Source organism: Lacerta agilis, chromosome 6 (assembly GCF_009819535.1).
Source record: "Lacerta agilis isolate rLacAgi1 chromosome 6, rLacAgi1.pri, whole genome shotgun sequence".
Taxonomy (NCBI): domain Eukaryota; kingdom Metazoa; phylum Chordata; class Lepidosauria; order Squamata; family Lacertidae; genus Lacerta; species Lacerta agilis.
This window is the reverse complement of record NC_046317.1, coordinates 14,785,491-14,798,080: the sequence shown is the minus strand read 5'-3', so window position 1 is coordinate 14,798,080 and position 12,590 is coordinate 14,785,491. Positions and strand designations below refer to the sequence as shown.

The 12,590-nt window shown below is 41.6% G+C and overlaps 1 protein-coding gene across 1 annotated transcript in view; it reads left to right on the top strand.

Annotated features, from left to right (window-relative positions):
• Positions 1-12,356, top strand: part of LOC117047863 (complement factor H-related protein 4-like) — a 37,637-nt gene extending 25,281 nt beyond the window's left edge. The window contains 7 exon segments of the mRNA XM_033151090.1: positions 355-525; positions 1,434-1,622; positions 2,450-2,632; positions 3,987-4,199; positions 9,255-9,428; positions 10,165-10,365; positions 12,148-12,356. Of these exon segments, the coding sequence (XP_033006981.1) occupies positions 355-525; positions 1,434-1,622; positions 2,450-2,632; positions 3,987-4,199; positions 9,255-9,428; positions 10,165-10,365; positions 12,148-12,356 (1,340 nt within the window).
• Positions 12,357-12,590: the final 234 nt, after the last annotated feature.

Here is a 12,590-nt window from a genome sequence, read left to right as displayed (position 1 = left end):
TCTGTTCTGTGACTCTCTGAGCCCTTCTAGCTTTGGAGAAGGTGGTGGAGGAATGCTGTCTAGAGAATGTCAATCTGTTAACCCTCTCCTTCCCTGTTTCTTCTCCTAGGTGTTCACCATCCAGTATATCCCAACTTCTGCCTTCTGAACTATGCCCCTCTGCAAACCACTGTTCCCAATCTATACTGTCCTCCTGCCCCTGGAAAGATTCAGGATCTGGATCAGGAGCGGTGGGCAGTGCGCGAGGCTCCCACCATTCCACCCCAGTGCAGTCCTCCCAGCACGGTCCCTGACATTTACTGTGCCCTCAGGAAAATGGGAGAATGTTGATATTGATGGTAAATATAATTGCAGTTTGTGAAGAACCACCTGACATTGATTTTGGGGAAATGATAAGTGATGAGAAGGCCAGGTACGTGGAGGGTGACAGAACACAATACGAGTGCAACCCTGGATATGTCTTGGAAGGCACTGAATGGATAATATGTCGTGGGCAAAAGTGGACATCTGCACCCAGGTGTTTGGGTAAGGAGGCATCTTGACTTTCAATATTGCAAACTTTTTATCAAAATGTGGGGTGTCCAACATAGCCTGGAAACTCATCTGCATGCAAGTTGCTTTCCCATGTTTGAGGACTTGAAACACTCTGTCAAGAATTGGAACTGCTGGCCTTCTGGACTGTTGTTGGACAGCAACTCCCATCATCATATGTGGTATAATTCAACAATATTTGAGGGATGACAGATCCCTCTTCTTTGTACCGCATGGCTACTTTAATTCTGTTAATATGGATCAATGGATTTGCATAATTGAGCAGAATGCTGTAATTTGAGGAAACCAGAGAATTCACATTCTGGGTCAGAGTTATTTAGTGCAAACATTGATAGCCAGAGTTGCCATATTGTTTGAGAGTTGACTGGATCTGGATTCACATCCTACCTCCAGCATGGAATCAAGGTGTCACTTTGGGCCAGTTTGCATCTTTGAGCTCTTGTTCCTTTTCTCAAGACTGTGAGGGGGAAAAGAAAAGAAGGGTCACAATCCAATGACATACAGGCTGTATCCTATACCCCACCCCAAGGATTAAGCCCATTGCATGTGAGTTCCTTCTGAAGTGCACCTACAGGGTGGTGCTATTAAACATCCCCATACATTTCAGTGGGTGGCAAGTTAGAGACTATTTTATTCCCATGTTTTTGCAGTACTTAAATGGAAGTTGACAGAAACCACAATGAATGACTGAGTAGGTGCAGCAAATGAGTTTGTCCTTATTGTGTTTTCCTCATGTGTTTACATCCTCCTGTTTTGAACACGTAAAGACAGCTACAGATATGAGGTAACCTTGCAGCAGAAAGAGGGCAAATTGAATAGGACACACAGAAGAATGAGTCCCAGAGATGACCCCTGCCTCCCTCTCCCTGTCTTTCTTTTAGCACCTTGTGGTATCACAAAACAACAGCTAGATGCAAAAGACCTGCTTCTGCCTGGGAAGCGAAGGCGGTCCCAAGTGATTCAGCATAACCATATGCTGCAGTTCCTGTGTAAGGAAGGACATGTCATCACAGCTCCTTCAGTCAGGAAGTGTATCGATGGGCACATGGACTTGCCATCGTGTATCTCTGGTAAGCATGCTGTTCATATTGAAAAATTCCTCTCTGGTTATTTAAATGTTCAAATGGTCTATAACTACCTCACTTTGCAGTTCAAAAGCGAATGCTTCCAGTGCTGTCTTTCGCATTGGTTCAGAGAGTCTCCAAACTATCTGAGGTGCTGCATGGCCCCAGTGCTTGTTCTCTGTCCAGTGGGCCATGGCTTGATTCTGCTAGAAATCTAGTTTTTATTCACACGGCACTTGCACACAAGAAACATGTTCATCTGGGACCAGAGGTGGTGTGTCCGGTTTCAACACCTGAGGTGAAAAGGGAATGTGTAGTCCTCTGACCCCCCCCTCCGCACTGCAGCCCTAACTTTCCGCTGCTGTCAAAATGCCCCCCTCTTGCAAACGCAGCGAGAGCCAGAGGTTTCCACAAGACATCACCACCCATCTTCTCCACCCCAGGGTGAGGAAGACAAGTAGCAGTGCTGTCTTCAAGAACTCAGCCAGAGTCAGGGCACTGCGCAAGGTGTTGCCACTAGTCTTTTCCAACCACAGGGTAGAGAAGATGAATGGCAACACCACGTCTCAAAGTTCTTCCTTCAAATCTTCGTATTCTGAGGGAATCAATTTGCAGCCAGGAGCTGAATACCTTGGTTGCATTATTTAGATGCCATGTTATTGCATCTCAGTTGGAACTGGCTTTTCCTCTGTTTCAAATATCCCAAGAGAGAGAGAGAGAGAAATACTCTAGCTCAACATGCCTGATTTGAACAAAGGGATTTCAAAGTCCTTCGTTTTTGACCTTTGGTAAGTGTACTAAGTCATTGTTGTTACTGCTTTATTATTTACTAGAAATGGGAAAAAACTGTAGTCACACACCCACTATTGAGAATGGAGACATCATCACCTTATCACAGAAGCAATATGCATCTGGCTCTTCAGTAGAATTCAAATGCCAAAAATATTATGCCATGGAAGGAGAAAATAGAACTTTTTGTAACAATGGGAACTGGACAAAAGTGCCCATTTGTCTAGGTAAGAACTATTTCTTTCCTGTTTTGATAGAAATTCCAGCTTCTGGCATGCATATAGGGTTGCTTCATTAATTTCTTTTATATGTGATATATTTGGGAAAGGTTCAAATAATTGTTTCTCATGAGTAAAGCACCACCATGAAGTATGTGAGATATGGAGAGGGACAATCCTAGTTCATATCTTGCTTTCAGGCATTACCTTTAGCATGCCAGTAACCATCCTCTCGGCTTCAGTCCCCATTCTGTAAAATATAGGTACAAATACCTATAGGTAAAATATAGGTACAAATACTATGAAAATTAGTTACTGGAATGTTTCTGAGCACAATTCAAAGTGTTGGTGCTGACCTTGAAAGCCCTAAATGGCCTCGGCCCAGTATACCTGAAGGAGCATCTCCACTCCCATCGTTCTGCCTGGACACCGAAGTCCAGCTCTGAGGGCCTTCTGGCATTTCCGTCACTGCAAAAAGTGAAGTTACAGGGAACCAGGCAGAGGGCCTTCTTGGTAGTAGCGCCAACCCTGTGAAAGGCCCTCCCATCAGATGTCAAGGAAATAAACAGCTATCTGACTTTTAGGGAACTTTTTAATGTCTGATGTTTTATTGTGTTTTTAATATTCTGTTGGGGGCCACCCAGAGTGGCTGGGGAAACCCAGCCAGATGGGCGGCGTATGTATGTATGTATGTATGTATGTATGTATGTATGTATGTATGTATAAATAACTATTACCATCATCTTTTGAAGTAGTTTGGAAACTTAAACAACAACAAGTGTGACTGGGAGAACCTGTGGCCTTCCAGATGTTGTTTGACTCCAACTCCCATCAGCTCTAGTCAACACGGTCAAGGATGATGGGAGTTGCCACAGCTTCCCCATCCTTGCACTATATGAATGCCAAAAATGAGTTTATCCTTTGGAAAATAATGCCGTTACTAAACCACTTAAGTGGTGTTGTAGTACCAGTGATAGGAGGTTTTAGTGCTGTTTCTTGACTTGTAAGACTTCTTAGCAATGATACTGTAAAGAGACACCTTTCCAGAAGCAGAGGAAGAGCTTTACTTGGCCAGGCCTGGTAGACTACTTGCAATAGATTGGCAAACCAGATTCTGTCTGCAGGCCACAGGTTCTCACATGACATTAATGATTATTACTTCTGGAAATGCTGTTTGCTGAGAGAAAGAGAGAATTTTTTAAGCTTTTTTTCAAATGCCTGGGAATGTCAAAAAAAAAAAAAAAGACTTGTGTTCCCAAGACTGATGTATATACAATCTTCCTTCTTGTTTAAGTTTTCCAATATGGCAAATACATACTCTGGTTGCCTTCAAGAACAGAGTCTATTTTCTTTCTCGTCACAGAGCCCTGTGCAATCTCACTGGCTGAAATGGAAAGCAAGAAAGTTGAGGTGGTCGGGCAATCGGATGAGTATCATTTTCAAAACTTATATGTACAACGTGGTACTTCTGTTGAGCTTGCCTGTAAACCAGGGCATGCTCCTGCAGCAAATTATTCCCCGTCTGCTTTTGTAATCCGGTGCAATGGAGAAGCAATTGTGTATCCTGAATGCGAAGGTAATTCTATATGGCATTATTTTTAAAATAACAAAATTTATATACTGCTTGATTGTAAACAGAAGAATCTCACTAATCACTGGTTAAAGAGTACACCAAGTTCTCATTGGGCTGTTTTGTATTATGTTTGCTCCCTTAGTTTGTTCTTCTAAATCTTTTTCCCCCTGCTTCTGAAAATGTGATGTTCTATAGCCCTGGAATGGTTATGTGGGCTTCATAACTCAACCCCTGAAATTAATATTAGCATGTATGATGACCAGGAGTTTGTCTTTCCAACTTCGTCAGAACTCATGTCTTCAGTAAAACCTTTGTCTGAATTCCACACCCCTCATCCCTTGTTGAAAAAATGACCACATAATAGGTGCATTTTCTCATATTCCTCTTCAGTGACACTTCTCTCCCCCATTCCACTTCTTCCCTGTGTCATTGCTATCTTTGCCTTTCTTCTTTATATCCTGTGCCCCTATTGAAATTTGTCTTTTTTTGCCCTGATACTACCAAGTATATTGTTGTTGTTGTTCAGTCATTCAGTCGTGTCCGACTCTTCGTGACCCCATGGACCAGAGCATGCCCGGCATGCCTATCCTTCACTGCCTCTCGCAGTTTGGCCAAATTCATGTTAGTAGCTTCGAGAACACTGTCCAACCATCTCATCCTCTGTCATCCCTTCTCCTTGTGCCCTCCATCTTTCCCAACATCAGGGTTTTCTAGAGAGTCTTCTCTTCTCATGAGGTGGCCAAAATACTGGAGCCTCAACTTCAGGATCTGTCCTTCTAGTGAGTACTCAGGGCTGATTTGTTTGAGAATGGATAGGTTTGATCTTCTTGCAGTCCATGGGACTCTCAAGAATCTCCTCCAGCACCATAATTCAAAAGCATCAATTCTTCGGCGATCAGCCTTCTTGATGGTCCAGCTCTCACTTCCATACATTACTACTGGGAAAACCATAGCTTTAACTATACGGACCTTTGTCGGCAAGGTGATGTCTTTGCTTTTTAAGATGCTGTCTAGGTTTGTCATTGCTTTTCTCCCAAGAAGCAGGCATCTTCTAATTTCGTGACTGCTGTCACCATCTGCAGTGATCATGGAACCCAAAAAAGTGAAATCTCTCACTGCCTCCATTTCTTCCCCTTCTATTTGCCAGGAGGTGATGGGACCAGTGGCCATGATCTTAGTTTTTTTGATGTTGAGCTTCAGACCATATTTTGCACTCTCCTCTTTCACCCTCATTAAAAGGTTCTTCAATTCCTCCTCACGTTCTGCCATCAAGGTAGTATCATCAGCATATCTGAGGTTGTTGATATTTTTTCCGGCAATCTTAATTCCGGTTTGGGATTCATCCAGTCCAGCCTTTTGCATGATGAATTCTGCATAAAAGTTAAATAAGCAGGGAGACGATATACAGCCTTGTCGTACTCCTTTCCCAATTTTGAACCAATCAGTTGTTCCATATCCAGTTCTAACTGTAGCTTCTTGTCCCACATAGAGATTTCTCAGGAGACAAATGAGGTGATCAGGCACTCCCATTTCTTTAAGAACTTGCCATAGTTTGCTGTGGTCGACACAATCAAATGCTTTTGCGTAGTCAATGAAGCAGAAGTAGATGTTTTTCTGGAACTCTCTAGCTTTCTCCATAATCCAGCGCATGTTTGCAATTTGGTCTCTGGTTCCTCTGCCCCTTTGAAATCCAGCTTGCACTTCTGGGAGTTCTTGGTCCACATACTGTTTAAGCCTGCCTTGTAGAATTTTAAGCATAACCTTGCTAGCGTGTGAAATGAGTGCAATTGTGCGGTAGTTGGAGCATTCTTTGGCACTGCCCTTCTTTGGGATTGGGATGTAGACTGATCTTCTCCAATCCTCTGGCCGCTGCTGAGTTTTCCAAACTCGCTGGCATATTGAGTGTAGCACCTTAACAGCATCATCTTTTAAAATTTTAAATAGTTCAGCTGGAATATCATCACTTCCACTGGCCTTGTTGTTAGCAAGGCTTTCTAAGGCCCATTTGACTTCACTCTCCAGGATGTCTGGCTCAGGGTCAGCAACCACACTACCTGGGGTGTACGAGACCTCCATATCTTTCTGGTATAATTCCTCTGTATTCTTGCCATCTCTTCTTGATGTTTTCTGCTTCTGTTAGGTCCTTTCCACTTTTGTCCTTAATTGTGGTAATCTTTGTATGAAATGTTCCTTTCATATCTCAAATTTTCTTGAACAAATCTCTGGTTTTTCCCATTCTGTTATGCTTCTATGACATAGGCATTGCTTTTAGAGCAAACAAGTCAAGATGCTCAAGGGAAATGTTCAGGATGATAGGGAGTCAGTAACTCTTGTTGCAGCGGCTGGCAGGGGAGCATTGCTCTCCTGGCATCACTGCCAGTTAGAGAAAGGGGAAGGTCAAGGCAGTGAGGAGTTCAGCACAGTGCAGTGGCAGTGGCAGGAGTGCTGGATTGACTCTGCCACTGCACCTGTGTCGCAACTCCCCACTGCCTTGCCCCCCACTCTTGGTAGTTGGCAGCAATGTATGACATTGGGAAGCCCAGGTAAGCAAAGCCAAACCACCCACACCACTCAGCCAGCCACAACATATGGAATCTGTTGAGAATATTTTATGTCACTGGACTTGAATCTACCAGTAGTTCCTTCCTGAATGAGAATTATGACTTCAGTTCTGCATTTATCCTGCTCTCGTGCACGATTACGTGACTCCTTCTGAGTTCTGGCACCTTAGAAATGGGAATACAGTGAATTGTACATTGAAGAAACTTTTTAGAAACATTGCATTGCATTTCTTTTTGTTACAAGTTAACCCCTCGTTTCCTAATTAAGAAATTTTGTTTGTATTTTGCCATAGAAATTACTTGCCATGAAGAAAACATTGATCATGGATATATAAACCCAAAGAAACTTTACAAAGAGGGGAGCGAGTGCACTTCTCATGTAATAATGGGTACAAGCATGCTGAGAGGTCGGATGCTACTTGCACTCTGAATGGGTGGAGTTCAAGACTTGCGTGCATAGGTTTGTATGTTTCTGGTCCCTAGAGCTGTCGTTGTTTCGGTGTAATCCTGTGCATGCTTACTTTGAAGTTAGCCCACTCTGTTGCACAGATCTCTCAGGGAATTGTGCACAAGATTGCAATTTTAGTCAAGTGGATTAGATTAGATTAGATGATTTAAATAGATCAGAATGTTATCATTGGTGGATTGGACAATTTTTTACGCCTTTAAATCTATGCCATTTATTTACTCATCACTTACATCTCGCATATAGGAGGGAATGCTCCTTCTGCAGTGGTGTCCGGAAAGGAAACTGTGTTGTTGTTGTTGTGTGTTGTTGTTGTTGTTGTTGTTGTTGTTGTTGTTGTTGTTATAATTATTATTATTAGAATTTATATACTGCCCTATACCTGGAGGTTTCAGGATGGTTCACAAAAAATATCCATGGCAGCAGAAAGGGAAGAGAGGAGGATCTAGAATGGCAGTGGCATGTTGCAGCACTGTGCTTGTATTATTTTAAAGGGAATAATAATTCAGTGATCCAAGAACAGAATACATGTGCTTTTGTTCCTTTTTAACTGGTGGCTATGGTCATAGGAGCAAAGGAAGCTGCCTTATTCCTATCTAGCTCAGTCTGGCTCTAAAAAGGTTTTTAAGACAGTGGTCTGTCCTAGCCTGATCTTCAGACTGTTGGGTTTAAAATGATACCTGAGCCAGTCTGATGTCAGTACTGTCTGTTTAAGAAATAGAAGATACAGGTGCCGGTGTTTTGTTCTTAATTGGCTGAAGCGTGGGTGTTACTCTGTGTATGTAAGGCTCTGTTGCAAAGTGTTTAGTGTTCCTAGCTTTGGGGAATGTTGGAGGCTGGGAGTGAGAGTTTTTTTGATAAAGTGTATTTGTATTTAGTTTAGCAGAGTCTCTGGAAGAAGGCTAGAAACTAACGGAGTTCTTATTTTGTTCACGTAAATTAAACTCTAGTTTAGAAAAGCCTTTTTTCTTTACTCCTGGTGCCTGCTTTAGCCAAGTCAGTTTCTCTGTTGCGTTTAATCTTTAACTCTGCTGGAAGCGTACTTTAATGCAGTGTTTTTCAACCTTTTTTGGGCAAAGGCACACTTGTTTCATGAAAAAAATCACGAGGCACACCACCATTAGAAAATGTTAAAAAAATTAACTCTGTGCCTATATTGACTATATATAAAGTAATTTTTCAATTTTTCCCACGGCACACCAGGCAACATCTCGCGGCACACTAGTGTGCCACGGAACAGTGGTTGAAAAACACTGCTTTAATGGGCCACTGTTAACTGGGGTCTAAGTTCTTCTTTTGCACCTTTTGTTCAGTACCCAGTTATTTTTCATTCAATACAGACACTGCCTGGGATTTTGGCATGAGCTTTCACCCTGCCCTGATTTAGACGTTGACTGATTTTAAAATACATATTGTTAATCAAGTAAGTTTCCTTTAGCAAGTTCCGCTGATTCTGGTTTTGCAATCTTTGCTAAGATGTTTAGATGTGAATTTTCTGTTCTTATTCTACTGTTATTTTATCTTTTGGAAAGTTTAAAATTATTATTTACTTTTTGGTAAATTTACTTATTTGAATTTTTCAAATTAAATTTTACAACAACATATCAACATACAATATAGAAACAAGATTCTACAGAATCTCCTGGACTCTTCCCCCCCCTTTGTGGGTCCTATTGTTAGTTCTTACCTCCTGCATCTTTTATAATAATCCAAATCTTTTGCATTTCCAATTCACCATTAAACTGCAAGTATTATTCCAACCTGACTAACAATTTTAACTGTTTACAATGGTTTTTAAAATAGATTATAACATTTCCCCATTCCTTATTAAGATTTTGGTCTTTAAAATTATTGCTTTTCTTTCTTATTGAAAAATTTAGTATTTTGTGAACCACTTTGAAGTTTGTTTGTTTGTTTTTAACAAATGATAAATACATTCTCATACCGATGTACTGAATTATATCTAGCCAGGGAAAGACTTTCTTGCTTGATCTGTTGCTGACCAAGTGTCCCTCTTGTTTTCCTCCATAGAAATTGTCTGCTCCCCACCACAAGTAGAAAATGGCGACTTCCGGCCTAAGCTGAATCACTATGAATATCAAGACACAATCGAAGCAGGGTGTGAGTCTGGGTATCAGCTTCAGTACCGCCAATCCACTTCTACGTGTACAGAGACGGGGTGGTCTCCTCCTCCGACATGTGTTCGTAAGTAGCTTTCTCTTTGCAGTTTCATAACATGAACAGCTGACAGTCAATGCATCTGACTTAGTAGTTTATGAATTATATGCCCATCACAATGATAGTTGAGGGGTGTCTGTGCAGGGAGAGCCATGAACCTCTAGCTATTGCTCTATTACTGGAGGTGAGGGGCTGTGCATGGAGACACATGGGGTCGCTTGGATGGAGGCTGGGTTATTCACAGTCAGAGTAAGGGCTCATATTTTTGCCCACTGAAATGTTGCTCCCAAGTACAAAGCTTTATTGCTGTCATTCACAAATATATGGGAGAAAATAGGGATGCAGGCACATCCGACTGAATGTCTGCATAGGCTAGAGCTTTTTGCAAATTTTTGATTTCAGTGCTTGCTAAAATGTTAGAGTTCCCTGCACCATTACCCTGTGTCCTTGTTCTAAGGACCAAAAGCTTATCTTTGGGCTGGAGAAGACAGTGGTCTTCAAGCCTCAGCAAACTGTCTTTTCCCAGCTGTGACTCTTCCTGGCAGCAAATGTGGGTCTGGGGATGACCTGCATCTGCTGCCACAGTCATCTATTTCTGTTTTCATAAACAGACCAAAGAGGGAAACCCAGATAATATTCAGACACTGATACACTTGAGCAAAATGTGCAGCCTCCTTTAAACCAGTCATCCCAAGGAAAATAGCAAGTGGAACATCCTGATTTATTTATGTTTGCCTTAACCTATTTCTCATCTTATCCAAAGCAAAGAACTGTGACTATATTCGGATTGAGAATGGACAGTTTTCTGATTCCTATGAACGCTGGAGAGACTACTATTTTCCAAGAAGGGAGGGACAAACAGCTGACTATCATTGCCGTGATGGTTTTCTACCAAGGAATAAAGAAACACGGCCTAGAATTTCATGCACCAAATTCGGCTGGAGTCCAGAACCAAAATGCTTCAGTAAGTTAATGTTTTCCTTGCATTCTCCTCTTTAATCAGAAATGGAAACGACCATGTGTAAACACAAAATATGCCCATTCCAAAATATGTGGAAGGAATGAAAAGATTTTGAAAGATGGCCAAATGGTCCTAAAAGCCAAAGTAATGGAAGTTGCAATTTGTTTAGGGTCACATTATTCATTATATTTTCAGTTCCAAACTGAACATTTTAAATGTATAGTCTGAAAGATTGTAGTTAAAATATATTCACACGGCACCAAAAAGATAATAAGCTGAGTACCAGGTTGACCATTGGGTGGTGGTGATTGTGTTCCATAAGGGGGGGCCCTGATGGAAAGGCTTTCTCTGTGATCACCACCCCCTGATATAAGTGGAACATCTTGGCATTTGGGCAGGTGGCTGTGGACGTAGGGGTGGGTTGAATCATCTTAATCTCTCGTTCTTGTCACCTCCACACAAGCACATTGTAAGTCCCTTCTGTCAAATGTCTGTGCAATTTTTAAAGGCAAAATCCTTAAAATACGCCTATTATTTAAGTATAAAAAATAATAGTTATAAATGGTATTTGAAAGGGTTCCATGGTACACTTTTCCTTTAACAAAAAATCTAACTGCTCAAGTTCAGTGTAATAAGCACCTGCAGGCCATAGTGCTTTATGATGTCACACTCCTTCCTGAGTAATTGTATGGAGAGAAAATGGCTGCCCTCCGGCACCTATGGAGTCACCTCTCTCTTTCTCTATGCAGTCATACCTCATGTTGTGTCCACTTCAGGTTATGTCTTTTCAAGTTGTGTCCCGATGCAACCCTGAAGTACTGGAACGGTTACTTCCGAGTTTCACTGCTCTCACATACGCAGAAGCACTAAATCGCACCTCGCCCGTGTGAAGACGCGGCACTTTTGAATGCAAATGCTTCGAGTTGCGGACGTGCCTCCGGGACAGATTATGTCCACAACTCAAGGTTCCCCCCCCTTCCAGGGGCTTCTAGTTAGTGATGGGCAAGTCTGTACATTTTAGTTTCTTTGGGTTTCTAATTTTTCCAACCTTACGTTCATTTCTCCACATTTCTACATCAGTTTGTTGGTTTGCCTGTGTGTTTGTGTGTGTGTGTGTGTAGTGACAAATTGTCAGCAAATGTTGGCGAACATTGTATGGAAGTTTGCCTAACATACACATTTTTGCAAAGCCATTTCCCCCTACATAATGCATTATTGTATGCGATTTCCAACCATGTATGTATTTTAATCCACACAGTACCCTAGCATATGCACTTTTCTACACATCAGTTGGCCAGAGAGCTGCTTTGCAAAATTCGGAGCAGTGAGAATTTCGAAGGATGTCTGTGTTTTGGTTTCTGTATTTTTTTGCGCAGGCAAATAACATTCACGTTCAAATACAGATTCACCTTCAAATATTAATAGGATCAATTCATATTTAAGCAGCTAGGAAAGGTTGTTAAAAGTGAAAAAGTGGTGTGACACTGTGACTCCTAGAGATTCTTTCAACACATGAAGGGGTACATACAAGACCTATTTTAGGAATCACATTGTGTGTCTATTTTCTGCATCTATATATTGCAAATGTATATATTTTGTTGTTCAGTCGTTCAGTCGTGTCCGACTCTTCGTGACCCCATGGACCAGAGCACGTATGTATATATAGGAAAACTTAAACCAAGTCTCTTGAGCAATGCATCATCTATCTTGAAAATAAGATTTCAATTGCCAAAATATATGTCCATCAATGAGGTAACCTACCTATTTTTTATTTTTTGCTTTTAGAAAAATGTGATATTCCCAGACAGCTTGCACATGGTACATTCAATACCCATACTTGGCAGAAGTTCATAGAAGGTGAAGAAATTTCATTTTCTTGTGAGGATGGATATGTTCCTGCAAATCAAGCTAAGGCCGTGTGCACCAAAAATGGCTGGTTACCTGCTCCACGTTGTAACATAATAAGTAAGTGTTATTTATGGGATCTGATTTGACAATTTGGAACCTGAGGACCTGGACTGTGCCCTGTCCTGCTGTGAACAACCAGTACGTTATATTATTTTCTTGGACTTCTCACAGTTACAGCAAAGCTTAAGAGAGAGAGAGAGTTTGGATTTGATATCCCGCTTTTCACTACCCGAAGGAGTCTCAAAGCGGCTAACATTCTCCTTTCCCTTCCTCCTCCACAACAAACACTCTGTGAGGTGAGTGGGGCTGAGAGACTTCAG